Source organism: Epinephelus moara, chromosome 23 (genome assembly GCF_006386435.1).
Source record: "Epinephelus moara isolate mb chromosome 23, YSFRI_EMoa_1.0, whole genome shotgun sequence".
In the NCBI taxonomy this organism is placed as follows: Eukaryota; Metazoa; Chordata; class Actinopteri; order Perciformes; family Serranidae; genus Epinephelus; species Epinephelus moara.
The window spans coordinates 5,411,112-5,423,561 of NC_065528.1; the positions used below are offsets into that span (position 1 = coordinate 5,411,112).

At 39.3% G+C, this 12,450-nt stretch overlaps 1 protein-coding gene across 1 annotated transcript in view; it reads left to right on the forward strand.

Annotated features, from left to right (window-relative positions):
• Positions 1–12,450, forward strand: part of large1 (LARGE xylosyl- and glucuronyltransferase 1) — a 161,803-nt gene that overhangs the window by 121,563 nt on the left and 27,790 nt on the right. Inside the window, exons 7-8 of the mRNA XM_050035982.1 lie at positions 754–858; positions 5,819–5,931. Coding sequence (XP_049891939.1) covers positions 754–858; positions 5,819–5,931 — 218 coding nt within the window. The remainder of the gene's footprint in view (positions 1–753; positions 859–5,818; positions 5,932–12,450) is intronic.

Below are 12,450 nucleotides of genomic sequence, written 5' to 3' on the forward strand. Positions count from 1 at the left end.
TAGGCCTGAGGAAAGGCAAAGGCCCAGAACAGAGGCGTAATGCAAGTGGAAATTGACTAAAGTGGTCCTGACTGAACTGGCCTTTATTTGTCTGTGCTGGCCACGCCCCAGCTATTTGAGACTTATTATGTGCATATTGGCTGTTATTAGAGAATTTCAGGTCTATCAGTTGTTTTTCCTAAAGTAATGGAACGTTATGTGGTTTGTTAGGCCTATGTTATCCAGTTGTATTTCTGTTCTATTTCTCTCAAGGCAGACAGAACTCTTTCATTAAAACTAACTTGGATAGGCCATAGCATTGTCCTTCAAATGTTCACATTTGATTTTAAGCAACAAGTCCACAGCCTTTCCTGGGTGTACAATGTGTTTGAAAATATGTGAAAATATGTGAAAGCCAAAAGAGAAAAAGAAAATCATTAGCTGATATGAAAGCAGACAGGCTAAGTTGATGGCAGTGTGTATACCAAAAGAAGTCAAAATGTTTCATCATAGAATAATGCCTTGAACACCACAAATTTAAGATATGCAACAATGAAATAAAATTCAAATGTTTTCTGAAAACGATTGCGTTGCCTCAGCCAAATCACCTGGACCCAATACATACCTACAAAATAATACATTCAAGAAAGTGGATAATGATACCCCTCTACAGCATATTATATTTATATATATGGAGGGTGCAGAGAAAATTAGTAGATGTACAGTAGAGAATGTGATAAAAAGCAGTAATGTTGTTGTGTTTGCTGTGCTCAGGTCAGCAGGTTCTTGGTCTGGTGGAGAACCAGAGTGACTGGTACCTGGGGAACCTGTGGAAGAACCATCGACCCTGGCCAGCTCTGGGCAGAGGCTTCAACACTGGTGAGTGCAGGAGGACGTTGTTAGCATGTTGGCGTGTTGGGGCTACATTTGAAACTGTGTCTTAGTTGGATACTTGTATCCATAATTATATTTAAGAAAATTAGTATGCATGCTAAATAAACCCTCTTGATTTTTGAGAGTGCTGCAAAACCTCAAAACATATGCAGATGTTGAGGCAGCTCCAGGAAGATTTCAGAAAACCTACAGTGCCTTCTAGATGTGGTTGCATTGCACACTGCTCTGTTATGGCTGACAGAGACATTTTACTGCCGCTGTAATTGTTGTACCAATGTCCACTGTGAACACGAACACAGTGTATCTTTATGTGATGGGTCTATTTTTGCCAGAGCAGCTCACACCTTGTAAGTGTGTAATGCTCTTGTGAATGTATGCAGATGTTGATAGTTATTGTCACTTAACAATTAATGATGCATTTCATTTGTTATTGATTTTGACTTTAAATGCAAACAGCAGACTAGTTTTGTTATTTGTTTCCTGCCCAGTCGCCTGAAGAGAATGTTGTTTTATATTTTATATATATCATATCAGTGTTTCTAAAGAGACGTAGTATATGAGTGTCATCACTAGGTGGAGGGGATGGTGGATGGACAGATATGTTACATACATTATTTTGTAGAGGATACATTAAAACTTTACATTTCAACAACACTGTGGTTAATGTGTGGTTAGGTTTAAATCAATCAATTTTATTTATAAAGCCCAATATCACAAATCACAATTTGCCTCACAGGGCTTTACAGCATACGACATCCCTCTGTCCTTATGACCCTCGCAACGGATAAGGAACACAAAAAACACTTGGTTATGGTTAGGAAAAGATCATGTTTTTGCTGAAAACACCCACGTTTGGTGACACAAAAGCTGCTGAAAAAGCGGGGGCTTTCAGTGAAAAACACTTGGATCAAACACTGCTGGAAATTGACCTATGGCTAAGCCCCATCCTCAATTGCGATGAGCCAGTAACAGTGCGTATAGCCATTCCCATACACTCAGACATTCTCTGCCTGGACGTCCATTGAAATGCATTACAGAAAGTCAGTTTTGTTTGGTTTTATGAGCTTTTTCTGAGATTTGAAGTTTAAAAATGGTCAAATGGTGTGCATGGGGTACATGCAACTACACAAGGTATGCTGAGAGGCTGGGCGACGGGGTGTATTTTTTACCTTTACCTAAACCACATCTCAACCGAGAAAAGTGTCCTTTGGATGAAGTTATGCGGTAGACCACAACATGGATAAAATTTACAAGGATGTCCACATCTGTTCTAAGGTAAGTCAACATCGTGTTTGAGGGAACATATTGTCACTGTGCTGGAAAGAAATATAAAGTTATCTTTGACATCTCTAGCTAAACTAACGGAGAGACACTCTTGGTAAAGATGGTAAAAAGGCCGTTATCCTTTTCTCATATTCTGAGCCAAAAACCTTAACTTCAGTGGCACTTTGATGCACCAAAATTTGATTGTTATGTCTCCAAAAATCATCAATTGCCTCCTGCAAAATGTCGTGTACTGTGACACCTGCCATAGCGCTGGTCACTGAATGTTGATATTTTGTCCGAGTGAGTGGAGGGGGGCGTGGCTTAGCCATAGGTCAATTCTGCAAAGATTCACCAGGAAAAAAAACACTTTCTGTTTGTTGGTCTTGAACAGTGGTCTGCAGCTTTGGAGATGTCTCATCTTGGTGACAACATAGAATGTACATAATGATGGATGAAATGACAGTTCCACAAAAGTGAAACCAAAACATCTTGATCGCCCCCTGGTGGTTAGCTGCATTAAAGGTCTTAAACCTTGCCCCCTCTAAATTAGTGGGTGGGAAATGGGCCACACTAAAAACACCAAGTACATGTCAAATACATTTTTCCCGAAGATGGTTTCTGTCATTTTAGGTAGTTCTTATCACACTGATGTTTGTTCAAGTGTTCAGTATTCTGATAAGTCTAATAATTTCTAGTAATTTGATGTTAAAAAAGGGGGTATTGAGGTTGTGATTGACAGCCGTGTGTGCCAATCAGTATGTTTGCTGTCAGTGGCGCTGCTCATGATTGGTCGGACAGGTGTATGGGCGGGAACGCTACTGCACAGACTCAGGCTCCAAAGACGTCACCAGCATGAGATGGCAGCAGCCATATGCGAGATGTTCTGGCGTCATTTTTGTACAGTAGGGGTGAGTGAAAACGCGTTGTCCATCTTTATATACAGTCTATGGCTGACACGCAATCCATCAACTCCTCTGTTCCACGATGACAAAATCAGCTCATACAGTTGCATGCAAAAGTTTGGGCACCCCTGGTCAAAGTTTTGTTAACTGTAAATAGCTAAGCAAGTAAAAGCTGATTTCCAAAGGGTAAAAAGTTAAAGATGACACATTTCTTAAATACTTTGAGCAAGAATACTTTTTCATTTCAGTCTTTTACAGTTTTAAAATAACAAAAAAATTAAAAGGGCCTAAAGCAAAAGTTTGGTTGGTATGCTGCGTGGTCAGTACTTAGTAGCGCCCCCTTGGCAAGTATCACAGCATCTAAGCGCTTAAAAGCTTTTTGTAACCAGCAAAGAGTCTTTCAGTTCTTGTTGGGGGATTTTCACCCATTCTTCCTGCAAAGGCTTCTACTTCTGTGAGATTCCTGGGCTGTCTTGCATGCACTGCTCTTCTGAGGTCTATCCACAGATTTATAATGATGTTTAGGTCGGGGGACTGTGAGGGCCATGGCAAAACCTTCAGCTTGCTCCTCCATTGTGGATTTCAAGGTGTGTTTAGGATCATTCTCCTGTTGTAAAAGCCATCCTCTCTTCATCTTCAGCTTTTTTACAGATGGTGTGATGTTTACTTCCAGAATTTTTAACTGAGTCCATTCTTCCCTCTATCTTTTGAAATTTTCCCTGTGCCACTGGCTGCAACACAAACCCAAAGCAGGATTGACCTACCCCCGTGTTTAACAGTTGGACAGGTGTTCTTTTAATGAAACTCTGCACCTTTTCTTCTCCAAACATACCTTTGCTTTGCAGGACTTGTTTAGATGTTAGATGTTCCTTTGCAAACTTCTGACGCTGAATTTTGTGGTGAGGACACAGGAAAGGTTTTCTTCTGATGACTCTTCCATGAAGGTCATATTTGTGCAGGTGTCACTGCACAGTACAACAGTGCACCACCAATCCAAAGTCTGCTAAATCTTCCTGCAGGTCTTTTGCAGTCAAACGGGGGTTTTGATTCACAATTCTAGCAATCCTACGAGCAGTTTTCTTGGTCTTCCAGACCTCAGCTTGTCGTCAACTGTTCCTGTTAACTGCCATTTCTTAATTACAGTATGAACTGAAACAGCTACCTGAAAACACTTTGCTATCCTCTTATAACCTTCTCCTACTTTGTGGGCATCAATTATTTTAGTTTTCAGAGTGCTAGGCAGCTGTTTAGAGGAGCCCATGGCTGCTGATTGTTGGGACAAGGTTTCAGGAGTCAGCCATGGTCCTCACAAGCTAATTATGGTCTGAGATCCTGGTAAAAGTTGTCCGAGAGCTCAAATGTCTTATAGTGCCCAAACTTTTGCAGGGTGCTTCATTCCCTTTTTTCACTCTAAAATTGTGTAAAAGAAAATGACAACATTTTCTTCTGGTGACTGGGCTGGTTGAATGGTAGTGACAGTTTTATCCGTATTGCCCACTCCTACTGTGTATATATAACTTGTATATAGCATATCTGTATTGTATTGAAACAGAGTTTAATTTATTAGCATTGACCTCTTTCTGTGATTATAACTTGGTATTTAAACCATCCAAGGTAATTCTCATTTACCATCTGTAACAGAGAAACATTTGATGGCTGTCCAAGTACTTTTATATCCTGTGTTCCTTTTATCCTCTGAGAGCTTCATTTCAAAGTATAACAGTGTAAGTAAAGCAGCAGCGAGGCAGTTTCTCCCCTTGCAAAAACGTGGTGCATTTGCACAGGCATCGATGACATATGCCGGCATCCAGCAGGCTTGTTAAAAGTTGTATGGAAAAACATTTTCAAAAAGGTGTGGGGTGTAATTTCACAGAGCCTCCGAGCAGCTGATAGTGAAATTGATTGGATTCCATTACACCTTGTTATTATTTTCCCCTGCCTGTATTTTTTTCCTCTATCAAATCCAGCAGGTCTTTTCCTTCAGGAGGGTTTATAGCTCTCTCTGTGCCGTTTGGAGCCAGAGGATAATCGTTCTGTTGACTATAACCCAAAACAAACAGCACGACCCGCTGCAGCAGCTCCGTGAATTTCACAGCAGACACATTTCAGCGGGGGCTGTGCAAAACTCACCTGAACACGTCGGTTTTGTAAAGGCTCAGCGTTTTGCCCTTAAACTTCCTGTCAGTGTGACCGAACAGAAACCGAAAGGCATGTGTTGCATTTAAACACGACGGCAATTTGACAGAAAGCCTCCAGTTCAGCTGCGGCCGGTCGGCTCTGTGGCGGTGGCCGTGGCAACAGATGGAGCACAGCAGTGTGTGAAAGATGGTTTGTTTGTTCCGATTCGCAAGAAGAATATTCACCATGTCTGTCCCTCTGAAAATTGGCTGCTTGATTTTATTTGTAGCTGCCCTGAAGATTTCTTTTATTAGCCAGCGAACTGAGAAGGAGGAGGTTTTTTTTTTTTTTTTTTTTCTTGTTTGTTTGAGGGAGAAAGTTAACAGAAAAAAAGAAGCACACGGGTTTCTAAGAATTATTTGTTCTTCCAGGAGGATTTTAACATGTTTCCTCCACCCAAAGTCTGGTCTGTCTTTTTTTTTTTAAGTCTGCAGCTTTATCTCAGAAAACACAAGGATGTGATTCGAAGCCTCATGAAGGGACTTAATCACCTTTACCAGGCAGCTAGATAGTAATCTCTCTGTTTCTTAAGCTACCATATCTGTGTGTGTGTGTGTGTGTGTGTGTGTGTGTGTGTGTGTGTGTGTGGTACTTTCCAGGGGTGATTTTGCTTCTCCTGGATCGTTTGCGGAAGCTGAGATGGGAGCAGATGTGGAGGTTGACTGCAGAGAGAGAACTAATGAGCATGCTGTCCACCTCCCTGGCAGACCAGGTAACACACACACACGTACACATCCTCACAGCTCAGACATGCCAACTCAAAATTTGCCGTTTCACATGAGCAAATCACAAAAACACCTGCACTGGTCGCGGAAGGCTGTTTCACTATGCATTCTACATTCTGTTGGTAATGCAAACTGTGGCAAGCCCTTTTGTTTTCTGCCACTGCTACCTGAAAATCTGGGGTTGAACTAAGCCGCAGTAAAGGGTTCTATATGCTTAAGACAAACTACTTTGTACAATGTGTCAACCGACCACATCTAAAGGTCAAAGTGTTTTTTGCTTGTTCTAAATGGCCACAGTGGAAAATGAGGTGAAAAATGTGCCGTCATAGCCTCCCCTGGGTCGCATTACACTGCCTCCCGATTCTCTCTCCAAGAACTTTATATCTTTTGTTTGTCTTTGTAGTGCCAGCCCCGTAAATCATACAAAAAGGGGATAACCTTGCAAATTCATGGTTATTACAGTATCAACTTTTTGTACCATGTATGGACATGACCATCATTTTGCCGACTTCAATATTGCCCATTGTGCTTACACGCATTTTTGTTTTAGCCAAAGCGATGCCAGAATAAAGGGTTTTCCTGACCATTGTAAGAAGTGGTGTAGTGGCATTTGATGAGGTGGATGTACTACTAGGTAGATTGGTGAGTTATCAAGGAGAAAGGGGGTATACTCTCCCATATATTCCAAGTATAGTGGCCATCAGTTGTCACTCCTGTTCCTGATCCTTTTGGGAAGAGCCACAGTACTCACACGAGGTAGGGAAAAAACTGAACGACGTTTATTGAGAATGCAAAAACGAAACAAAACGGCAGGCCAAGTCCTTCCAAAATCACATCTCGTACAGAATTTCTATATATTCTTACTGTATTACCTGTTATTATCCACTTTAACGCTGCATAACATGGTCAAAAACTTCAGACTTCATATCGTCTTTAGGCATGACGTTATCAACAATCTCCTTTTGTCATGCGCACTAAACTGCCTTATGGCACCATACCTGTCATAAGTAACTGGTTCCTGTATTCTAACACATAAATAAAGTAAAAGTAAATATAAACATAACCTTGGCATTATTCAAAATATACAGAAATGGTCGTGCAAACTGAAATAATAGCAGAACCTATATGATATGTCATATTAACACAGACATTTTTACCAAATATAAATATGTCCTTAAGTGGCTCTTACACCAGTGGCTTTTTGGCTGAAAGGTGGGTATACTGTAAAAGCCCTGGAAAAAGAGGTGGGTATACCCCGTATACCTCTGTATACCCTCCACTACACCACTGATTATAAAGCTTGAGCACCTCAGTTCTCCTTTTATTTTTTTCTCCACCCCACCTATTTGCACAAGTCCAAAGAGAAATGAAACAACTTTTCAAAGACAACACAATGTAGCTTACCGGTAGCCTGCAGCTGCACTTTTGAAGTTGAAGAGGCACAGTCTCAATAGTCCTTAGCTTGCCAACCCCTGTCAATGAGCCAAAAACTCTGTTGTTTTTAGTTTTATCCTTCAAAACTTTATCCTCCCATCCGTAAATTCACCAGCAAACCGCCCGGCTCCCAGGTTGCCTGTTCCTGGGAGCAAACTATTCCTTTAAAGGTACTATAATGTCATGGATCCTTAATTGTATATATTAAGAGATGTTAATAACTTAAAAATGAATGAAAAAACAAAAAATTTAACAATATGTTTATGAGAAATTTTCTTTATACATAGAACAAATGGGTGCCTCATCAACCAAAACACACACACTGAGGCACACACAGACACAAAACCCAAACAAATAACTACTCAGACATAAAGCCATATTAAGTACATACATAAAACTACTAAACATTTGTTAAACTAGACATTTATTTCATTATCTTCACAAAAAATTAAGCACAAAGTGACCATATTGTGAGGTTTCTTATCATGGAGTACTCATTCTTCCTCCTTATCATCTGATAGGTCCATACATTTCACATAAGCTAAGGTTCCCAAACCTTTTCAAAGATACCCTGTTTCCCTATTCGTGTTATTCTTTCTAAAGGAAGAGTTATTAGCATTTGTGTTACACAGTATTCAACACTGGGTCTGTTAGACCTTTTTTCAAAACATTGCATTCAATCCTGTGGCATGCAAGAGACACATCGGTCATCATTTGTTCACTTTTGACATACAGAACATTCTTAATAATTAAAAGTTCAGTCATCTTTGAAGAGTGCACTTGCGTTATTATTCTATTATATTATTATTAAAATAGTGGCATAAAGTGGTCTCAAAATTACAATAATATTATTTATCACATTTATTTTTGGAACAAAATATTGTCAACGGTATCCATTGGGTTGCACTCACTTGTCCGCACATCAACTGACAGAGGTAGATGTGTGAAGAATGAAAGCAAAAAGACTTTAAGAGACAAATTTAAATCCTGTATACTTTCACACCTCCACACAACTGACCAGTTATTTTGTGAAAGTGGCCGTGCTTGTCAGATTGTCAGTGTTTGAAAATCACAAAAACTGTCAAGCTGCAACCCCCAAGAGGTTTTAGATGATGTCCAACAATTGGATACGGATTATGAAGCATACTGACTGCTTAGCGCTCCCCTCTTCAAATCGACAATATGTGTTGAAGTGAGATCCCTTGAGATTTGTTTTTTCCCAGCTACAGTGCTGTTTGAACATGGTGTGAAGCGATGCAAATTCTCCCCTGTTCTTTTTCAGTGGGAGGAGAGCAATTTGTTTCTTAAAGGGAAACTTAGGTATTATTCAGCCTGGACACTATTTTTCCATGTTTTTGTGTCTAAGTGACAAACGAAGATAACTATTTTTGAAACTGGTCCCGTGCTGAGAGAGAGTGCTACAGGTACAGCTGTGAAACAGGCTGCACTGTTATAACTTGTTTTTGCCACTGACAGGCTCAGATTCTGTGTTACTGATAACACACGTTAAAGGGTTTTTTTGGGGGAGTTTTTCCTTATAGGCTGTGAGGGTCCAGTGGACAGAGGGATGTTGTATGCTGTAAAGCCCTCTGTGGCAAATTGTGATTTATGATATTGGGCTTTATAAATAAAATTGAATTGAAATTGAATTATGGAAAGGATCCCTACAGAGAAATGGAAGGTTTTTCTTTACCTTTCGCTTGATCCGGTCTGTTTGTTGTGTCTAGCAAAGTTGAGGAGACTCTCTTCACTCTTTGTGAAGTCTCATGCACTTTTTGACATTGGCAAAATCAGCTCAATATTCAACCATGATATCAAGGTTCAAGGTTATCTTTATTGTCCACTGAGGGTAAATTTGTTTTGTAGCAAGGCTTCACATAAATACAGAGAACAGAATACAAAGTACAACAACACACCATCACAATAAATCAACAGAGCTAGAGCTGGGAAAAGGAAATTCATACCATACCAAGTAGGTTACACATATGCAAGAGTGCAAGGGAAGTGCAAGGGATACAGCCACAGTGCTATTTGCTATTAACCACTACAATGTCATTTAGGATGACGGCGACAATAAATCTATTGCTCCTCCTAATGCCCACGCTGAAATGACGTCCAGGGGCAAAAGCTTAAACTCATCCAGGGGTGGATGATCCTGGCAGTGCATTATAGCATCAGCCCTTCTATTAACCTGCTTGTTATAAATGTCCAAGAGCTTGACCTGGCTCCTCCCTGAAAACTTACTTGGCCATTTTGACAAGACTTTCAAATCTATTCTTATTGGAGAGATATAGATTTCCAAACCAAGCTATAACACAGAAAAATAAAACTGATTCAAAGAAGCGTCTGTAAGAGAAAGTCATCGTCTCAGAAGAGATGTTAAGAGTGTTCATTTATCTCTGGAAAAACAATCTGCTGGCCTTTTTGGAGTAAGCATCAACATGGGGTCAGAAAATCAGTTTTTTATCCAGAACAGACTTCTCCTTGAGCAAGACATGTTTACACACAATAGGAAACACACCTGACCAAGCATAAAGTTAAAGAAAAACATTTTGTTTCTCTGTGGGGTCCTTTCCATAATGTTTTTATAACTCATAATAGAAATCTGAGCATGTCACTGACAAAGAGCAACAAATGAAAAGCTCAGTCAAAAGGTTCCCTCTCAGTTGTAATTGAACTGCCTTTGACAACAACAACAAAAAGAAAGAAAGAAGAAATGGAAAACTACATTCAAAATCAGTGTGCATTTTCACTCACAAGAAATTGGCCTTGGTGTTTGTCTTTTTTTTTCCATATCATCTTAATATGTTTCTTGTAGGTACTAAAGTACTGCAACAGGCAAAACATAAATATAGAATTAAATTAAAATATAGAAATATATTATAAATAAAGCCTCAAGCGGCATTTCCGGGGTTCAAGCCCCCACAGACCTTTAAAACTTGAAAGCTGCATAGGATCAAGACCTTTGACAGTTCTTGATGCCTGCATTAATGATTACCAACAGGTTTTATGACAATTGAACAGATGCTCATTCATTAATGTACAAATGACTACTGGGCCTTAAGAAACACTGTTGCTTCATATTGGTTGTTTGCGGAAATATTTTGAGGCGATGCTTTAAAAGCTTACTTTAAAAAATCCACCAAGTTTGGTGATGTTTGAACAAGCTGTCATTTATTTATGGTTAAATTATGCAAAATGCTATTGCACTTGTTTGGAACTGGTGGAGCCCCCTATTGACCGATTTTAAAATAATTTTACACGCATGGTTTAAACATTAGGATTTAACATATCCTTTTATCCATTGTTTTAATTTGTGGCGCACCCTAGTGGTTGATTTTGATAAAACTTTGAAGGTATGATTCAGATACTTACGTTGACATTTTCTTCAAGATTTGTTATAGTTGGCTCAATGCTTATGGAGTTAGGGCAATTTATGTGCTGAGCCCCGCCCTCTCTAAAGTTCATTGGTCAGTATCATTGAGAGATCACAATGAGATATCAACAAGCTTTTAATAACTTTTGATAAGCTCGGTTTTATGATGATCCACTGAAAATATTGTATAGAATCAGATCTATGGTGAAGGAGGCGATGTCAAAAATGTGTTTTCCAAAAAATTTAAAATTTTACTGTGGTCCTTTCATGGCTCCTGTGTGGTTTTCATACACACATTGAGCTGCACTAGTGTGTTAAATTTCAAGTCAATCACACTTATGATGAAAAGGGTGTGGCCTTTCAAAATTGAATTTTTAGGCTTTAATTATAGCATCCCCATCTGGCCAATTTGCATCATACTTCTTGAGCAGCATTTGTGCACAACTTCCAATCAATGATAAAAATTTCATGTCTCTACAGTGTACCATCTGACGGGAATTTGCGGAAACATTTCTGAAGAAAAATAGAGAAGAAGAAGTCAAAGCAAAAATAACAGGGTTTCAGCCCTTCAGACTTGAACCCTTAAAAACACATAAAAAAATATGTACAATACAACAGTTTTTAGAGTGAGAAAGCTGTGTCTGCAGTGTCTGCAGGACACGCTAAAGTATTGAACAGGGGATGTGCAAATGTTCACGTTAGTCAATATGTGCAATGACAAGTATATACGCCTGTCTGCTGCTGGTGGATTTGTTTTGGACTGTTAAGTTCTTTTGCAAGGTATCCACAGCAGCTTTAACAAAAACACACAAAACCCTCAACTGCTGTACAAATAGTGTTTGCTTCTGTTTTCATCTGCGAGTGCAACAGACCATTCCATTTATAAATTGTTCATCCCACTCCAGTGTACATGTATCCTGAAGGTCATAAAGAGGCGTTAACTTCAATATATCTCTATCTATCTATATCTAATATGGTAAGGGCAGACACTGAGACCTTGGTGAAGGGTCTCCCCATTATTTCAGAGCTATTCAGAGCTCATTTATATGAGAGGTGCATTTATGAGATTTTAATTAAACCTTCATTAAGTAAAGTCCCACAAGGTGTGCAGTTTGGAGAATGAACGGGGCTTTAGAAATCGTTTGAGCATTCCATCTGCCTTCTGCTGTATGAGCTCCTCCAATGGACTGTCAGCCCTCTTTATCGCAACATTCATTATGTGGCTGTAGAGTTTTATGTCTACCATTAGGAAGCTGGAATCTGTCACTGAGACTTTTGTCCCATGCACCTGTAAAGATCCCAAAGTCAAAAAAGTATCTCTTCATTATCTGTTATTTGCCCTTTCCTCTCTAGCATGAGTTATATAACTAGTCAGGGAGAGAAAGAGAGTCTGCTGTTTTTCAGCTATTTTTTTAATTGTCTAACACGTCAGGTAGAAACGTAATTGATGTGAGATATATTTCCGTAATTTTCACTTCTTTCTTTTAAAACATTTGGACTAATAAATCATTTCTGCAAAGCATAAATCATTCCAGTCATAACCCAGATAATTAAATAATGACTTTAAGAGAATATCAATAAATGCGTATACAAATAATTACAGCATTTTTTAAAAAGGCATTGCTGACAGGAGAAATAGTTGTTGTGCATTCAGTTTGCAGTAAAGGTATTACCACAGTGTGGTTTGACTGATCTA